The sequence below is a fragment of the Tenrec ecaudatus genome, chromosome 10 (genome assembly GCF_050624435.1).
Source record: "Tenrec ecaudatus isolate mTenEca1 chromosome 10, mTenEca1.hap1, whole genome shotgun sequence".
NCBI classification, from domain to species: Eukaryota; Metazoa; Chordata; class Mammalia; order Afrosoricida; family Tenrecidae; genus Tenrec; species Tenrec ecaudatus.
The window spans coordinates 20,192,559-20,206,658 of NC_134539.1; the positions used below are offsets into that span (position 1 = coordinate 20,192,559).

The following is a 14,100-nucleotide window of genomic DNA, read 5'->3' on the forward strand; positions in this document are numbered from 1 at the left end:
ATCTGAAATGTCCTATTGAAACAGGTGGTGTCTGAAGAGAATTGGATTCCTGCCTGTGGAAACCCTAGTTTTAACAACTGCCATGGTTAGCTTTAATTTGCAGCCCTCAAAATTAACTGCTTGCCAATGGTTCAGAAATAGATTGAATAACATGTTTACACTTTGCTTTCTGTAACTGAGGAAAGGAAGAAAGGGCAAAAAAGTAGGAAGAATAGAAATAAGGAAAACCAACCTCAGGATTCCATTAAAAATATTTTTTTAAAACAGGAAGAACCAAAGCAAACCACTTGATTTCCAGGGAAAGCAGAGGGGTGGGGGCAGGAGGAGGCAGCTGTAAAATAGACTCATCCCTCCAAAGAGCCGTGCTTCATGGGGCCTCCTCATGCTGATGGCCGCCTACAGAGAGCACAAGTAGCTTTGGGAAGTCTTGAATATGCCGGATCTTAAAGTAAAACCACTACCCGCAAAAGACAGGGAGTTCCCAGCAAAGTCTAAATGGCCAGTGTCAACTACTTGAAGAAAGATATGATGCACTAATCTTCTTTAAACCCAACGCAGGGGGACCAATTTGCTGGTCGTACTAATGGATACTAATTATGTTTTCCAGTGAATAACTCTAGAGTCACCGAAACAGCACTATACAACCTTTTCATACGGTATCTTTAAGGACTTGATGCAAAGGTGAGTGAGCATTTGTTGATGAAATGTTGAAATGCTAACTACCAGGTTGATGTCCAGTAGAATTTAGCAGCCACGCTGAAAGAGAACTCTGCTCCTGTTAAGACTGACAGTTTCAAAAAAACGCATGGAGCAAGTACGCTCCTCCTGCAGCATCGTTAGGGGTCAGAATCAGCTCAAGGGCTGTGGGGTAAATGCGTGTTGATCTCCTAAAGCGATAATCAAGGGAAATGAACAGGCTCGAGGTATCTCTTAAGTAACACACACCATGGACACACATTCCTTCTACGAAAATGCCTTCCTGGCCATTTTCACAGCTGATGCACTGATTACCAAAAAAGGCATTAATTTCTCCAGTGAACCAGGAATAAGATGAGAGAGGAGGTTTTTACCCAAAGAAGTTTGACTGCAAAATTCTTCCAATTGTACCACACTCCTTACCAACAAGAAATCCTGAAAGGAAAATTATTGGAAGGGTGAGTCTCACTCTTGCTTATATGAAGGACTTCAAAAACTTTGTGGAAAATGGAATTGAAAGATAATGGAATTTTCCCACTTTTTGAAGTTCCCTCGTCTTACCTACAAATTACACACACACAGCCAATCTCCTGAAGCAAAACTCACCCTCTGTCAATTCAGCATCTTGAAGTGGAAAATGGCCAAACCTTCTGTACTGTTTTTCCATACGACTGAATTCCAGCCTTCGGAGGGCGATCAATCGAATAAAGAAAATCATGGATCATCTTACTGTGATCACCAGTACTTCTTAAAACCCTGGCGATCTGATTAGCACAGCTTGAAAATCAATCGTGCAAAAAGGACCCATCCTCTCAATTTCTTAAAATGAGAAACTAACGGAAGTATCTCAGGAGAAGCGAGAGGTTATTTCTCCAGCGGAGAATTCTGCTTAAAACCAGGCAAATAGATGATATCAAGCTTTGCCCTCAATAATGTTTTCCTAACCATTTCTTTCCCAAAGAATGAATGAATGAACATAGAAAGAAGAAGAAGAAGTCCTCTCCCAGAAACTCTTGCATCATTCTTTCCCATTCTCCAAACTCTGCCTCCTGTCTTTTTCTCACAGGAATCTAAACCAACCATCTCCAAGCAAACTCCAGTGAGATCTCTAACCAGCAAACTCCAGGTTGTATAAATGCTCTCTTTCTGGTTACTGATTTTAACATTTTTGAAACATAATGCCTATATCCAAATGTGTCCCATTCATACAAATTCATGGTTTAAGTTTTGTTGGTGTTGGCTTTTTGTTTTCTTCTGGCTTTTAAAGTAAGGAAATTTATACCATTATGTCGTTATTCAATAGAAGAGAGCATGGCGTATTTCTCCCAATGGTGAAATATAACAAGATTCCTATTAACCCATTTAGAAAAGAGTTGCACCAGTAACGAAATAAAAAAGAAATTCAGTGAAAAGAAGGAACTGCTACTGACAAAAAAAAAAAAGGCACATAGTTTCAGATACTATGAAAATTTCAAAATTCTTAAGGCAAAAAGTTCTTCAGAATACTTTCCCTAAAAGAGTTGGAAAGCATGGTTTGTCTAAGATATTGCCAGCTTTAACCACCATCTCTTTGAGATCTTGAAAAGCCAAGTCCAATTTGTTCAATTTTTAATAGTGCTATTATATTCGAGGGGGCTCCCAAAAGTTCATGGATAAATTTCACCACCTCTTCATTTCATTTTTCCACCATCTTTTTGAAGCCCCTTCCTAGGTTAAAAAGAAAAAAAAATACGGGAAGGAATCACAGCCAAAATAGTGTCACTTGACTCCACTCATCCTGAAAGCCCTACATGATTACACACTTCATCTTTAACCCCTGTCCCCCTAAATGTAGATCATACACATTTATGCTGAATATGTGTATGAATATGTATATGAATAGCTGCATGGAATAATACCAAACTCACTCCCCCACCCACACACCCGGTCCCTTAAAAAGACAGCTTACCTACAGACACAGTTCTAAGCATAAGAATAAAATCAAAATGGCTTATAAGTGAGTAAGACCGGGATAGGCTGCATTAATACTAGCACAGTGACTTGTGCTCAGAGATCAGGGGAATAAAGCACAAGGTAGTAAAACAACTGAGTAAAAGAAAAATGTTTATTAGATGATTTGGTTGTTTTCTTTAGCTCTCTATAGAATGCTATTTTTACCTTCCCATAAGAACTGGACAGCATTTACAGGATTACTATGTTTATTAGCATCAATTATTAATTTGATGAATATTAGAACAAAATTCCAAAACCTCATTTTGTTGCGAAATTCAGTAGCACCGATTCACTGGAGAGATTATAAAATGCCAATGAGGTGTTGCGCTTGAGTATTTCACATCTCAATTTCTTATGAGCTGTCAAGGAACATGTAAGTCTAGCAAGGAACACTCTGCAGCCTTCCAACAGCACTTAAATACCAAGAAGGAAAGTCAGAAGTCAAGGAGGATAATTCTAAGATAAAGGCTGAGTCGGGCGAAAGACTAGAAATGTACTGGAGGATTTCTCAGGAGGTGGTGCTGCATTCTGCTGCGCTGCCACCGACCCGGGACCTCTCCTCCAGCACACTAACAGCCCTGGAGGACCCTGGGACTACGTGGTTGCTTTAAAAGGTTTTTGTGCCATATTTACTTTTCCTACAACCCTTACCAGAAGCCCGACATACTTTAATTTTCTCTCTCTCTCTCCCTCTACACACACACACACACACACACACACACACACACACACACACACACACACACACACGCCTACCCAGGGACATCCCAAGAAGGGTTGACAGAAGGGCAAACTTTCCTTCACACACAAAAAAGAAAGAACGAAATGGAAACAATTAAGATTCAAAGTGGCCAGATGATTGTAAAGGCACAGCCATGCCAGATACTACCTACAATGTGCATTTGTGAACGGCAGAAACAATGAAATAAGGATTAAAATAGCTCCCTTTAAATGTATATAACTTTAACATGAGCTACATTTAAAAAAACTCATTTCTTCAGGAAGATGCATTTCCCCAAAGGACAATATAAATGGTGATTATTTCTGAAGTTGCCCTCCCAGTATCTACTTGGCCCATATCCTACTGACATACAGTGCAGTGGAAATGAAACGTGGGACATAGTACTTGCAAGGCTTCAAGCGTCTATTAGCCATTCAGCTGAAAGGGTAGGAACCCAGCAGAGCAGACTAGGAAACCGCAGAGGGCTTCAAACTTCATGCAAAAAACCTGGGTTTTAACCCCACTCACCGTTTAACTAGCGGTATCACCTGACTTGTAACTATGAAAGAGAAATCTTGTAAGCCCACTATGTCACACTGAGAATTAAATTAAAAGTTGGCACTATGCCTGGTGAAATATATACATACATTAAAAAAATAGTTCATCCTTTAAAAATGTATAATTATAATTCCATGAGTGAAAAGTGGTATTTGAAAAATATTACCCTATTTAGTAAATATCCTCTATCAATAATAACACATATGCATTTATATATACTATAGTAGTTATAGCTTATTATTATCCATTATTTTGACTTCACATTTCAAGAATGTTTTACTTTAAATATGAAGTAGGTGATGAATCCTCACTCTAGGAAACCATTAATCAAAATTAAATCAATGAGAAAGAAAGCTTGGGCAGCGTGGTTCTTTCCGAAATCAACACAGATTAATAAACTAGAGTCCATCATGACCCAAAATGTGCACACAAATGTACAGAGAGACCATCTGCTTATAACAGAGCCAGGAGCTCGCTGGATGTTCTCAAAGTGCTTGTCTAAACTCTTTAAAGGCTTTTGTAAAATCCCCCTTTTCAATGAAGTCCTTGGGTAAAATTTATCAGCAAAATGAAGCATCTTGAGAGGGTATGTTGTGCACAGTGATTTCATTAATGCCAAACCAGCGCAAGGTCCCAGTGCATGTAAAATGAAGGGTCTCCCAGAGTAAAGAGCACTACCAGGTAAGACGTCACAGGCGGTGCATCTGAGACAGAGGCTGATGGTCCTAATGGCACACAGTTTAAGTAGACTTTGATCAGGTAATAGCACTCATCTTCACAGCTCACTTGAGTGCAAACATTCCATATATTTAGGTGTGAAAGAAACGCCACTTAAAAGCTTTCTTCACTCCGGCCAAACCACTTGGGCAAAAACACACGACATCTGCTCCCTTGATCTTTAAAGAGAAAAATCAATCCTTTGCTTACATATCATTCAAAAACAAAAACAAAAAAAGATTAAAATTTAAATGGAATATGAAATGAGCGTGACTTTTCTATCAAGTTATGATAATAAAACATTACACCATTAACTCTGTTTGATAGGAGTTTTAATTTGACTTTCAACTTTACCCAAAAGTTTTGTACATATGGGAAATATTGTTCCTTCAGGCACTGTTCCATTTTAAATTTCTTGTTTTGAGTTCTTAACTGAGGCTAGCTTTGACGGACATTTTCCCTCTCACATTAGCTTACTGATTTTCAATCTTGTCAAAACAAACTTGAACTGCACATATCTTCATGCAATTCTTTCTAATTGATAAGGCATCGCAAACGATTAGTCCACAGCTAAATCCTTGAGTTACTCTATCTGTTTTACTTCTCCTAAAACATTACTACACTTCTGAACAAATTGTCAACCGGTTTGTCTGGGGACATTTGACCGGGAAAAGCACTTACCCCTCCTGCCTTCAGCAACTTTCTTCTAAAATCCTCTGTGGGGTTGTTGAACGTTAGCTTTTCACAGCGAAGGTGATTCACTGGTGGATGGCCTTCAAGATGCAGGAATAAGTCATAATCAAACCGAACTTTCTTAGGTTCTTCCTGGGTGTTAAAAAAAGAGTAGAGAGAAAAAGACATAAGTAGAAATAAAAACAAGAAAGGTTTCACTCCTCATAAGCAACAAGAAAAGAAGACATATAAGGATGACAGGAACAGTCAAACAGTGGGTGGAAAAATTACCATGACCTTATCTATAACACAAAGTGGAAATATACGATAGATTAATTTCTTGTGCTGGGGGAAAAACAGGAGGAATGAATTTATCACCTTCCTCACAATCTCAAACAGTATGACATCACCAGCCAACCACTCAATTGGAAACCTCTGAATCACGCCTTCTTCCAGCCTCACCCCGACCCCATCATCCAGAGCTGTTGCCAGCTCTTATATATTTCTTGAATAAACCCTGTAATTGCTACAGACAATATATATAAGTAGCTATAAAAAATAAATAACTATAAATTCCTTCCTCTAGTAGCCCTGGTGGTATAGCGGTTATACATTGCGTGCTAACTGCAAGGTCAGCAGTTCAAAACCACCAGTCAGGCACTCCTCTGGAGAAAGATGAGGCTGTCTACTCCTATAGAGAGTTACAGTCTGGGAAACCGTGGGGTAGCTCCACCCTCTCCTTTAAGGTTGTTATGAGTCAGAATCAACTCTACAGCAGTGAGTGGTTTTTCTGTTTGTTTTTGGAAATTGGTCTTCTGAGTTCAGGAAGACTGATTCAAAACATAGCTAGAAATAATAAATTACCTTCATTTCCTGCTTCATTCATCTCAGAATTATCTATCTAAAAGAATTACCTAGCCATTTCCATCCCATAATTTAAATTCAACAACCTCTGATGATTCTTGGATTAAAATACAAACCTAAATACATACCAGGAGGGTGGGGGGAAGGTTGGGTGAAAAGGGGGAACCGATTACAGGGATCTATATAGAACCTCCTCCCTGGAGGACGGACAAGAGAAAAGTGGGTGAAGGGAGATGTCGGACAGGGCAAGATATGACAAAATAATAATTTGTAAATTATCAAGGGTTCATGGCGGGGAGTGGGAAGGCAGTGGGAAAAATTAGGAGCTGAAGCTAGGGGCTTACATGGAGAGCAAGTGTTTAGAGAATGATGAGGGTAACAAATGTACAAAATGCAATTAATGCATGTATGGATTGTGATAAGAGTTATAGGAGCCCCCAATAAAATGATGAAAAATAATAATAAGATAAAATACTAGCAATGTCGTGCAAGCCACCAAAGACAGCCAAATGACAGGTGAGTGGTGTAACAGAGAACCAGTAGGACACGGGGGCGTCGGGTGCAACAGAACCCATATTTAGAAAGTCGCTGTCCTCAGGTTCTACTTTAAAGCCATTACATTAGTTGACTGATTATCTACCTCTACACACTGATTTTCGACCATTTGAGGAAAATTAAGGGAAAGGAACACAATACTGCCTAATACGCACTCTGAGGTTCTCCTCTGTTGGATGGACGGCGCACCCCATTTTGTAGGGAATCACACCACTCAGAATTGATGGTATCATGAAATGTGATGAGATACAGTGATTTTAAACCCAATTCTTTTGACTCAAAAGCCTTAGCCCTTGAAATGCCACTAGGCGTGGAAATTAACCAACTACAAACACAGGGTTTCCACTGCTGCAGAAACCCCACCGTCCCCCAATCGGACTGAGCCCCTTCTTCCCCACCTCTGTATCACTAACATTCGGCAAAAAGTGGCTCTTCCCTCATCTTACGACGCCGCTTTCCCTTGGGTTTTCTCACTTTTCTGGCTACTCCTAGTCGGTCTCCTTCACAGACTCTTCCAGCTCCACTGACGACTATGTGTCTCGGGAGACAGACAGCATCCCACGGTGTCAATCACAGCAACGCTTCCATCAGCAGCTCCAGCCCGGCTCACACAGGAGGCCCACACGCATGCGTTGCTCAATATCCCATCTCCCCATTGGGATGACGCTGCAATATCGACTCATGTATCAGCATCCGACATCCTCTTTTATGTCATTTCTCTTACATGTTTTCACAAACCACAATCCTGCCCAACTGCTTGCCCACGTTAAATATACATAAACCATCCCCAATTCTACCTTCTCTCTCACCCACCACAATCAAACAACCTCCAAGTTCTATTTAGCATTCTTCATTAGAGAGAATGAGGCACAGCTGCTTATAAGTCAGCTCCGACTCATGGAGACTTTATGTCCAACAGAACAAAAGGTTGTACAGAATTTTATCATTCTCGGGATCATGAGGCCCTTTAAGCCCACTCTTTGGCTACTGTGCCAACCCAACTCACAAAAGACCTCTCTCTTATGCTCATCGCACTCGATTTTACCAACACGGCGTCCTCCTCTAGCAATTGATCTGTGTCCAAAGCAAGCAGGTTAGACAATGCTCTGCTCTGATCCATAGGTTTTCATTGGTTTATTGCTAGGAAGTGATCAGCAGCCATTTCTTCCTGCTCTTAGTCTGCAAGCCCCACTGAAACCTATCTACCATGGGTGATACTGACAGTATCGGTGGCACGGTTCCAGCATCAGACTCACACAAAAACCAACACCATAGAGCAACTGACAGAAGGGTGGTGGCATCCTCCTTAGAAGCTCCCAGATCCACCCTCTGTCCTCCGGGTGCCATCACACCACTGCCTCACTTCCAGCCTTCATCACGCCTCACCTAGGGGCTTCCATGTTTTTGTCTCTTTTTAACTTGTCTACCTCCCACAATGACAGTGGTTTCCATAACACAAAACCCAAACATTATCTTTCCGTTAATAGAAGAGCCTTTACTTGAAGGTGAACAAGCGGCCATCTAGCTCAGAAGCAAAAAAGCCCACATGGAAGAAGCACACCGGCCAGTGCGATCACGAGGTGCCAAAGGGACCAGGTATAAAGGCATCATGCAAAAAAAAAGTGTGTATATGTATATATGTGTGTGTGTCTATATATGTATATGTATATATATATGTATATATATATACCATATTGAATGAAGGGGGAAGTGCAGAGTGGAGACCCAAGGCCCAAGTGTCGGCCAATGGAGATCCCCTCACAGAGGGGTTCAGGAGAGGAGATGGGTCAATGAGGGTGCAAGGTAGTACCGATGAAGAACACAGCTTTCCCCCGGGTCCTGGATGCTTCCTCCCCCCACCTACCATGATCTGAATTCTACCTTGCAGGGCTGGATAGGGCAGAGGTTGTACACTGGTGCATATGGGGGCTGGAGGCACAGGGAATCCAGGGTGGATGATACCTTCAGGACCAGGGGTGTGAGGGGCGATGCTTGGAGAGTGGAGGGCGAGTGGGTTGGAAAGGGGGAACTGATTACAGGGGTCCACGTGTGACCTCCTCACTGGGAGAGGGACGGCAAAGAAGGGGGAGAGGGAGACTCTGGATAGGGCAAGATATGACAAAATAATGATGTATAAATTACCAAGGGCACATTGGGAGGGGGGAGAGGGGAGGGAGGGGGAAAAAAAGAGGACCTGATGCAAAGGGAGAGCAAATGCTTTGAGAATGATTGGGGTGGGGAATGTATGGATGTGCTTTATACAATTAATGTATGTGTATGTATGAATTGTGATAAGAGTTGTGTGAGTCCCTAATAAAATGTAAAAAAAGAATAAAAAAAGAATGACGAGGGCAACAAATGTAAAAAAAAAAAAAAGAATTGTATGAGCCCTCAATAAAATGATTTAAAAAATAAAAAAGAAGCTAAAAAAAAAAAGAGCCTTTAAGGGCTCACCAATTTCCACAGGATAAACTACTACTCCTTTGGAAGAATCACGGCTCTCTTGCTACACTCTCCCATCACAACTTTGAAAAACTCACCAGTTCCTCAATAATTCCATGTTACACCATGCATTCTGCTGCTCATACATAGCACTCCTCATGCCTACAATGTCCTTCTGCCCAAAAAGGCCTCCATCCTGTGCCTGGTTAATGCAATTCCAGGACCAGCTAAAACAGTAACGCCTCTCAGGAAGCTTTCCAACCTGCTCCCAGCCAATCAGAATCAGACTTACTCCTTTCAAAATCTTCTCCAGTGTGATTATCACACTGCTCTCATTTCTTACTTGCTTTTTTGACTTTTCTGACTCTCTTCTAAACTGTAAAAGAGTCAATGCCACCTCAGAATTCATTAAAAACAGGAGGGCAGTTTGAGTCTCTGTAATTAGGAGCACAAATTGGTAGAGCCTTTTTGGAAAGCATTTTGGCAATATCTCTCAACACACTAAACACATGGCATTTGACCTGGTGACTTTATTTCTAGGAATCTAATCCATAGAAATAGTCAAGTACTTGTATAATGATGCCGATCATAAAATGTCCTAGGAAGCATTGTTTAGAATAGCAAAAACATGATATGCATTTGAATATCTCATTACCATGGATTGCTGACTTGGAAAACACTCCACGGCATATATTTAAGTGAATAAAAGGCAAGTGACAGAAAAATATTAAAGTACGAATCTACATGTCACTGCCAATGCCTGTAATGACATATACTTTCTCTCTCTCAATGCATGGGATGCTCTGCCAAACAGCAGACACAGGCAGTCCCCAGGTTATTAACAAATGAATCTGTTCCTGTCTTTAAAAGTGAAGTTCAAACAGGTACATGTGGTTCTTATTTAGCCTTACTTTACTGCAGGAAAAAGCTCGATGCCTTTACAGCAATTAAAACATCGCATGTCCAGCAAGTGAGTATGATTGTGAAGAATCTGTTGCTAGGGAGGGTTGGTTAAGGACCTCTGGGGGCAGAGTGGATTCCACAGAGTTGCTACCCACCAAGTTTGGCAGTTTGAACCACCAGCCGTTCCACAGGAAAAAAAGATGAGTCGGCTTGCTCCGGTTGATTTAGTCTTGGAAAGCTCAAGGGCAGTTCTACTCTGCTAGGGCTGGTATGACTCAGAATCAGCTAGATGGCGGGGAGTTTCTGTGCTGGGAAGGGTCAGCTCTGTCATGTCAAAGTGACCCTGCTCAAAGACTGTGGCCACTGTGCGTTGAATGTGTGCTCTAGTAACACACTCTCATTCCTCAGGCCTCTGAAAGGGCTCACTACCCATCTTCTGAGTCTCCCAATCCAGGGCTTCAACCCATCTTATTTCCTGTTCCCGTTACCATGAGGAATCAGACAAATTGCAAAAATGAGAGTGCATTCCTTGTTTTGCTTCTTTGCCCTTGAGAGAACAGTTGAAACTGGTCAGAACCCCTGCTTAAAAGCAAAGCAGGGTGTATAAGTTGACCATTCCTAACCCAAGGACTGTCTGTACTGAGAAACTGGGCTACAGGAATAAAATTTCAAAGTCTTATCTCATACACATTTTTTTAATATAGTAGACTCGGATATTAGTTGTATGCTTTTATAAGAGAGAAAATTATATTGATGAATATAACAATTACCAGAAGAAAAGGGAGAAAAATCCTAACAGTATCCCTTACAGTCCACATCCATTTAGCCAAATCAAATCAAACAAACAAAACTATGGATAATGACTACAAAAAGCGGTGGGGGTTTTTCCCCCCATAAGAATTCTAAGTGAAGTTTTCTTTTAATGATTTTTTTAATAATAGAGGAATAACAATCAACTTGTCTTCTAGCCAACGGAGTATCTTCTCTCAGAGGGACAGCATCAATATAAAGCTCATCCACACCCTTCAGAACACATTCTTTTTCAAAGTTCAAATAAGAAGGCATGTAATTTGTTCCCCATATAGAACTAACATCATTTTCTAGAGTTGAGCATTTTGGAGCATCTTGAGTACTAGACGGCCATTCTCCTATCTTTCTGAGGACCAAATGAAAGAGAGTAACATGGGATTCTTTCAAACCTGAGGTGCCCGTCAACTAGACTTCAACGTGTCTTTCATTCGTGTTTCTGAAATAAACAAGAGTCTGACAGACAGGTTTATTCTTGTGTTGAGCACAGATATAAGACAATAAATACACAGGAACCCAAAAGAAGCATTGCCAATTCACATCCTATTCACTTCTGACCACTCATGCATAAGCAAAGCTAGAGACGGGCTTCTCAGTAAACAGGGAAAGCCAAGGATGATGACATAATGGGAGCAAAGTCTAGAAAGATAATAGCCTTAATATAGAACGTGGGACTGCTACTATATCATCTGGAAATGACGTGGATTTCCTCACCACCTACGAGAAATGGGGCAATTTTTTCATAAGCCACTACTGTGATGGATTTTCAATGTTCAAGACATGAGTTGAATAACCTCCCGGAGTGACTGAAACGCTCACTGTGCTCAAGGAATGCAGTGTACGTTCTGGAAGAAACATCACGCCAGCAATCAGCTGCTACTGAGCTGAGCCTGACTCATGGCAATCGGGGCTGTGCCAGAGAACTGCGCTCCACTTGGAGCCAGACCAGCCTCCAGGCCTGCTTTTCTGCAGTATCTCTGGGTACACCTAAACCGCCCACCTGGTTGTTTACCACCCAGGTGCACTGAACATTTCTCCACCTAAGAATTCTATTGAATTTTCATCCGTGGATGCTTTCAGCAGAAAGAACAGCAAGAAACACACGCAACTCTATGGTCAAGATTAGAACACAGCAAAAATTGATTTCCAAGGCGTCCTATGAAGACAAATTAGAAGTGAAGAAGCAATAATTCCTTTCTGTAATTAAAAATTAATAACACAGAAAAATACTTGAAACATTACACCTATGTACTTTACCACTGAAATTATATAAATCTTAATATGTTCACAAGGCTTATTTCGTCTACACCCCCCCTTTTTTTTTTAGGAAATAAAATTTTAGTGATCTGAATTTCTTCATACCTTCCCTACTATATACTTCCTCCATTAGTAATTATCATCAAGTTCTGGATTATCATTCCAACATATTTTTATGCTGTAAATGCACGCATACTTCCACAACATCATTTGCTCATTTAGTAGTTACATATTACTATACCATCAATAGGCTTCTGAAAATGCCCATCACAGGGAACTCAAGCAAAACAGTTACCATGGAAATGACACAGGACCACAGAAAGTGGTCCCCACACAATAAGGCCACCATGAGGCAGAGTCAACTCAATAGCAACTAACAATGGGAAGGCATTTCTGCAACTTTTCAGTCGGTGCATTTCTGTCTGAGACTATTCATGTTAGCATGTTGACGTCTACACATAATTGAATGTGCTGTAAACAAGCAGTTATTTATCCACATCTCTACTGTCGTTGGTGACATCACAACCTTTCTGACTTGTGTGACAGAGCAGAAATGCTCCCAGTGCTGTAGTCCACCCCCACCCACACCCCCAAAGTTATAAAATTTTTAAAATATGTATATCTAAATGACATATATTTAAACTTGTATGAATTAGGGGAAGACTTAAAGAGCAGCTCATCAGTTTTATAGTTAAGTCCTACACATTTTGTTTCAACTACACATTGCAATTCTCTCAATGTACTATCACTTACTCCACTTCCTTCCTGTTACCATCCTTTCCTAACCATCTCAACTCTGTCATCGGGGGAAATGATTGAGTTATCTGTTCTTTGGATCTTAAATGGTGGATTATTCTAACACAGCGAGGCCAATTTCACACCTAAAGACCAGAGATTTGAGAGTCCCACAGTCTCTGTGTGGCCAGACAACCTGGTCTCTATTATGATTTTGAGTTTTGGTTCACATTTTTCTCCTGCTCTATCCAGCACCTTCTAATGCAGTGGTCCTCAGTCTCCCTATAATACAGTTCCTCATGTGATGGTGACTCCCAACCATAACATTATTCTCGTTGCTACTTCATCACTGTCATTTTGTTACTGTTATGAATCAGGGTGACCCCTGTGTAAGGGTCATTCGGGTCCCAAAGGAGTCACAACCCACAGGTTGAGAACCGCTCTATAATGTGATCTTCAGAGCAGTTGATAGCAGTAGGTGGGCACCATCTATCTTTTCTGGTTTTAGAATTATGAATTAATTATTTCTATATGCCTTTCTATTCTCATCACTCTTCTTTCTCCCGGACCTAGAGAGTCCGAGAGGTGCACCTCATATGGCAGTTCATGAGTTGCTGCTCACCAAGGAGGGTTGTAGAACATTGTCTCTGAGAACTATGTTTCACCAGTTGACCTTGGTGCCTCACAAAACTCTAGCCTTGAGTAGTCCCAGCCCACTCGGCCCACTGGTTCAATCCCCCAAGGTTTTTGGTTGTGTCTAAGAAGTTTTTGTAACTTTGTCCTTTGTGTGCTCTGCCACAATTGCAGCAATGGTAAACACAAATATCATATATATATTCCCTCCACTTGGGTATACTCCCTTCTTATCTTCCAAACCAGTTCACCCTGGGTGCCTATCTAAACATCTACTCCTAGCTCACCACTCTTGCAGGATTGCACCTACAACACTATTTGACTCTGGTGCCTTAACTCTCTCACTGTCTTCCTCCACCCTCATTTTGCCTCAACTATCCTCTCGTTGTATATTAACTTCCTTCCATTCGAGTCAACACTTGCCTACAACTCTGGCCTGCAACGTCCCCTTCTGCTCCATACAGAACTCATAACTACCAAAGAATGTTTCTTTTAATGTGGAAAGCTGTTCTTGACTTTTTCTCATAGTAACTCATATAAGGAATGTA

The 14,100-nt window shown here is 41.0% G+C and overlaps 1 protein-coding gene across 3 annotated transcripts in view; it reads right to left on the reverse strand.

The window, feature by feature from the left end:
- The window catches only part of MLLT3 (MLLT3 super elongation complex subunit), a 292,903-nt gene that overhangs the window by 106,978 nt on the left and 171,825 nt on the right, over window positions 1-14,100 (reverse strand). For all 3 annotated transcript variants that reach the window (XM_075559984.1, XM_075559983.1, XM_075559985.1), the window contains one exon: window positions 5,366-5,509. In XM_075559984.1, the coding sequence (XP_075416099.1) occupies window positions 5,366-5,509 (144 nt within the window). The remainder of the gene's footprint in view (window positions 1-5,365; window positions 5,510-14,100) is intronic.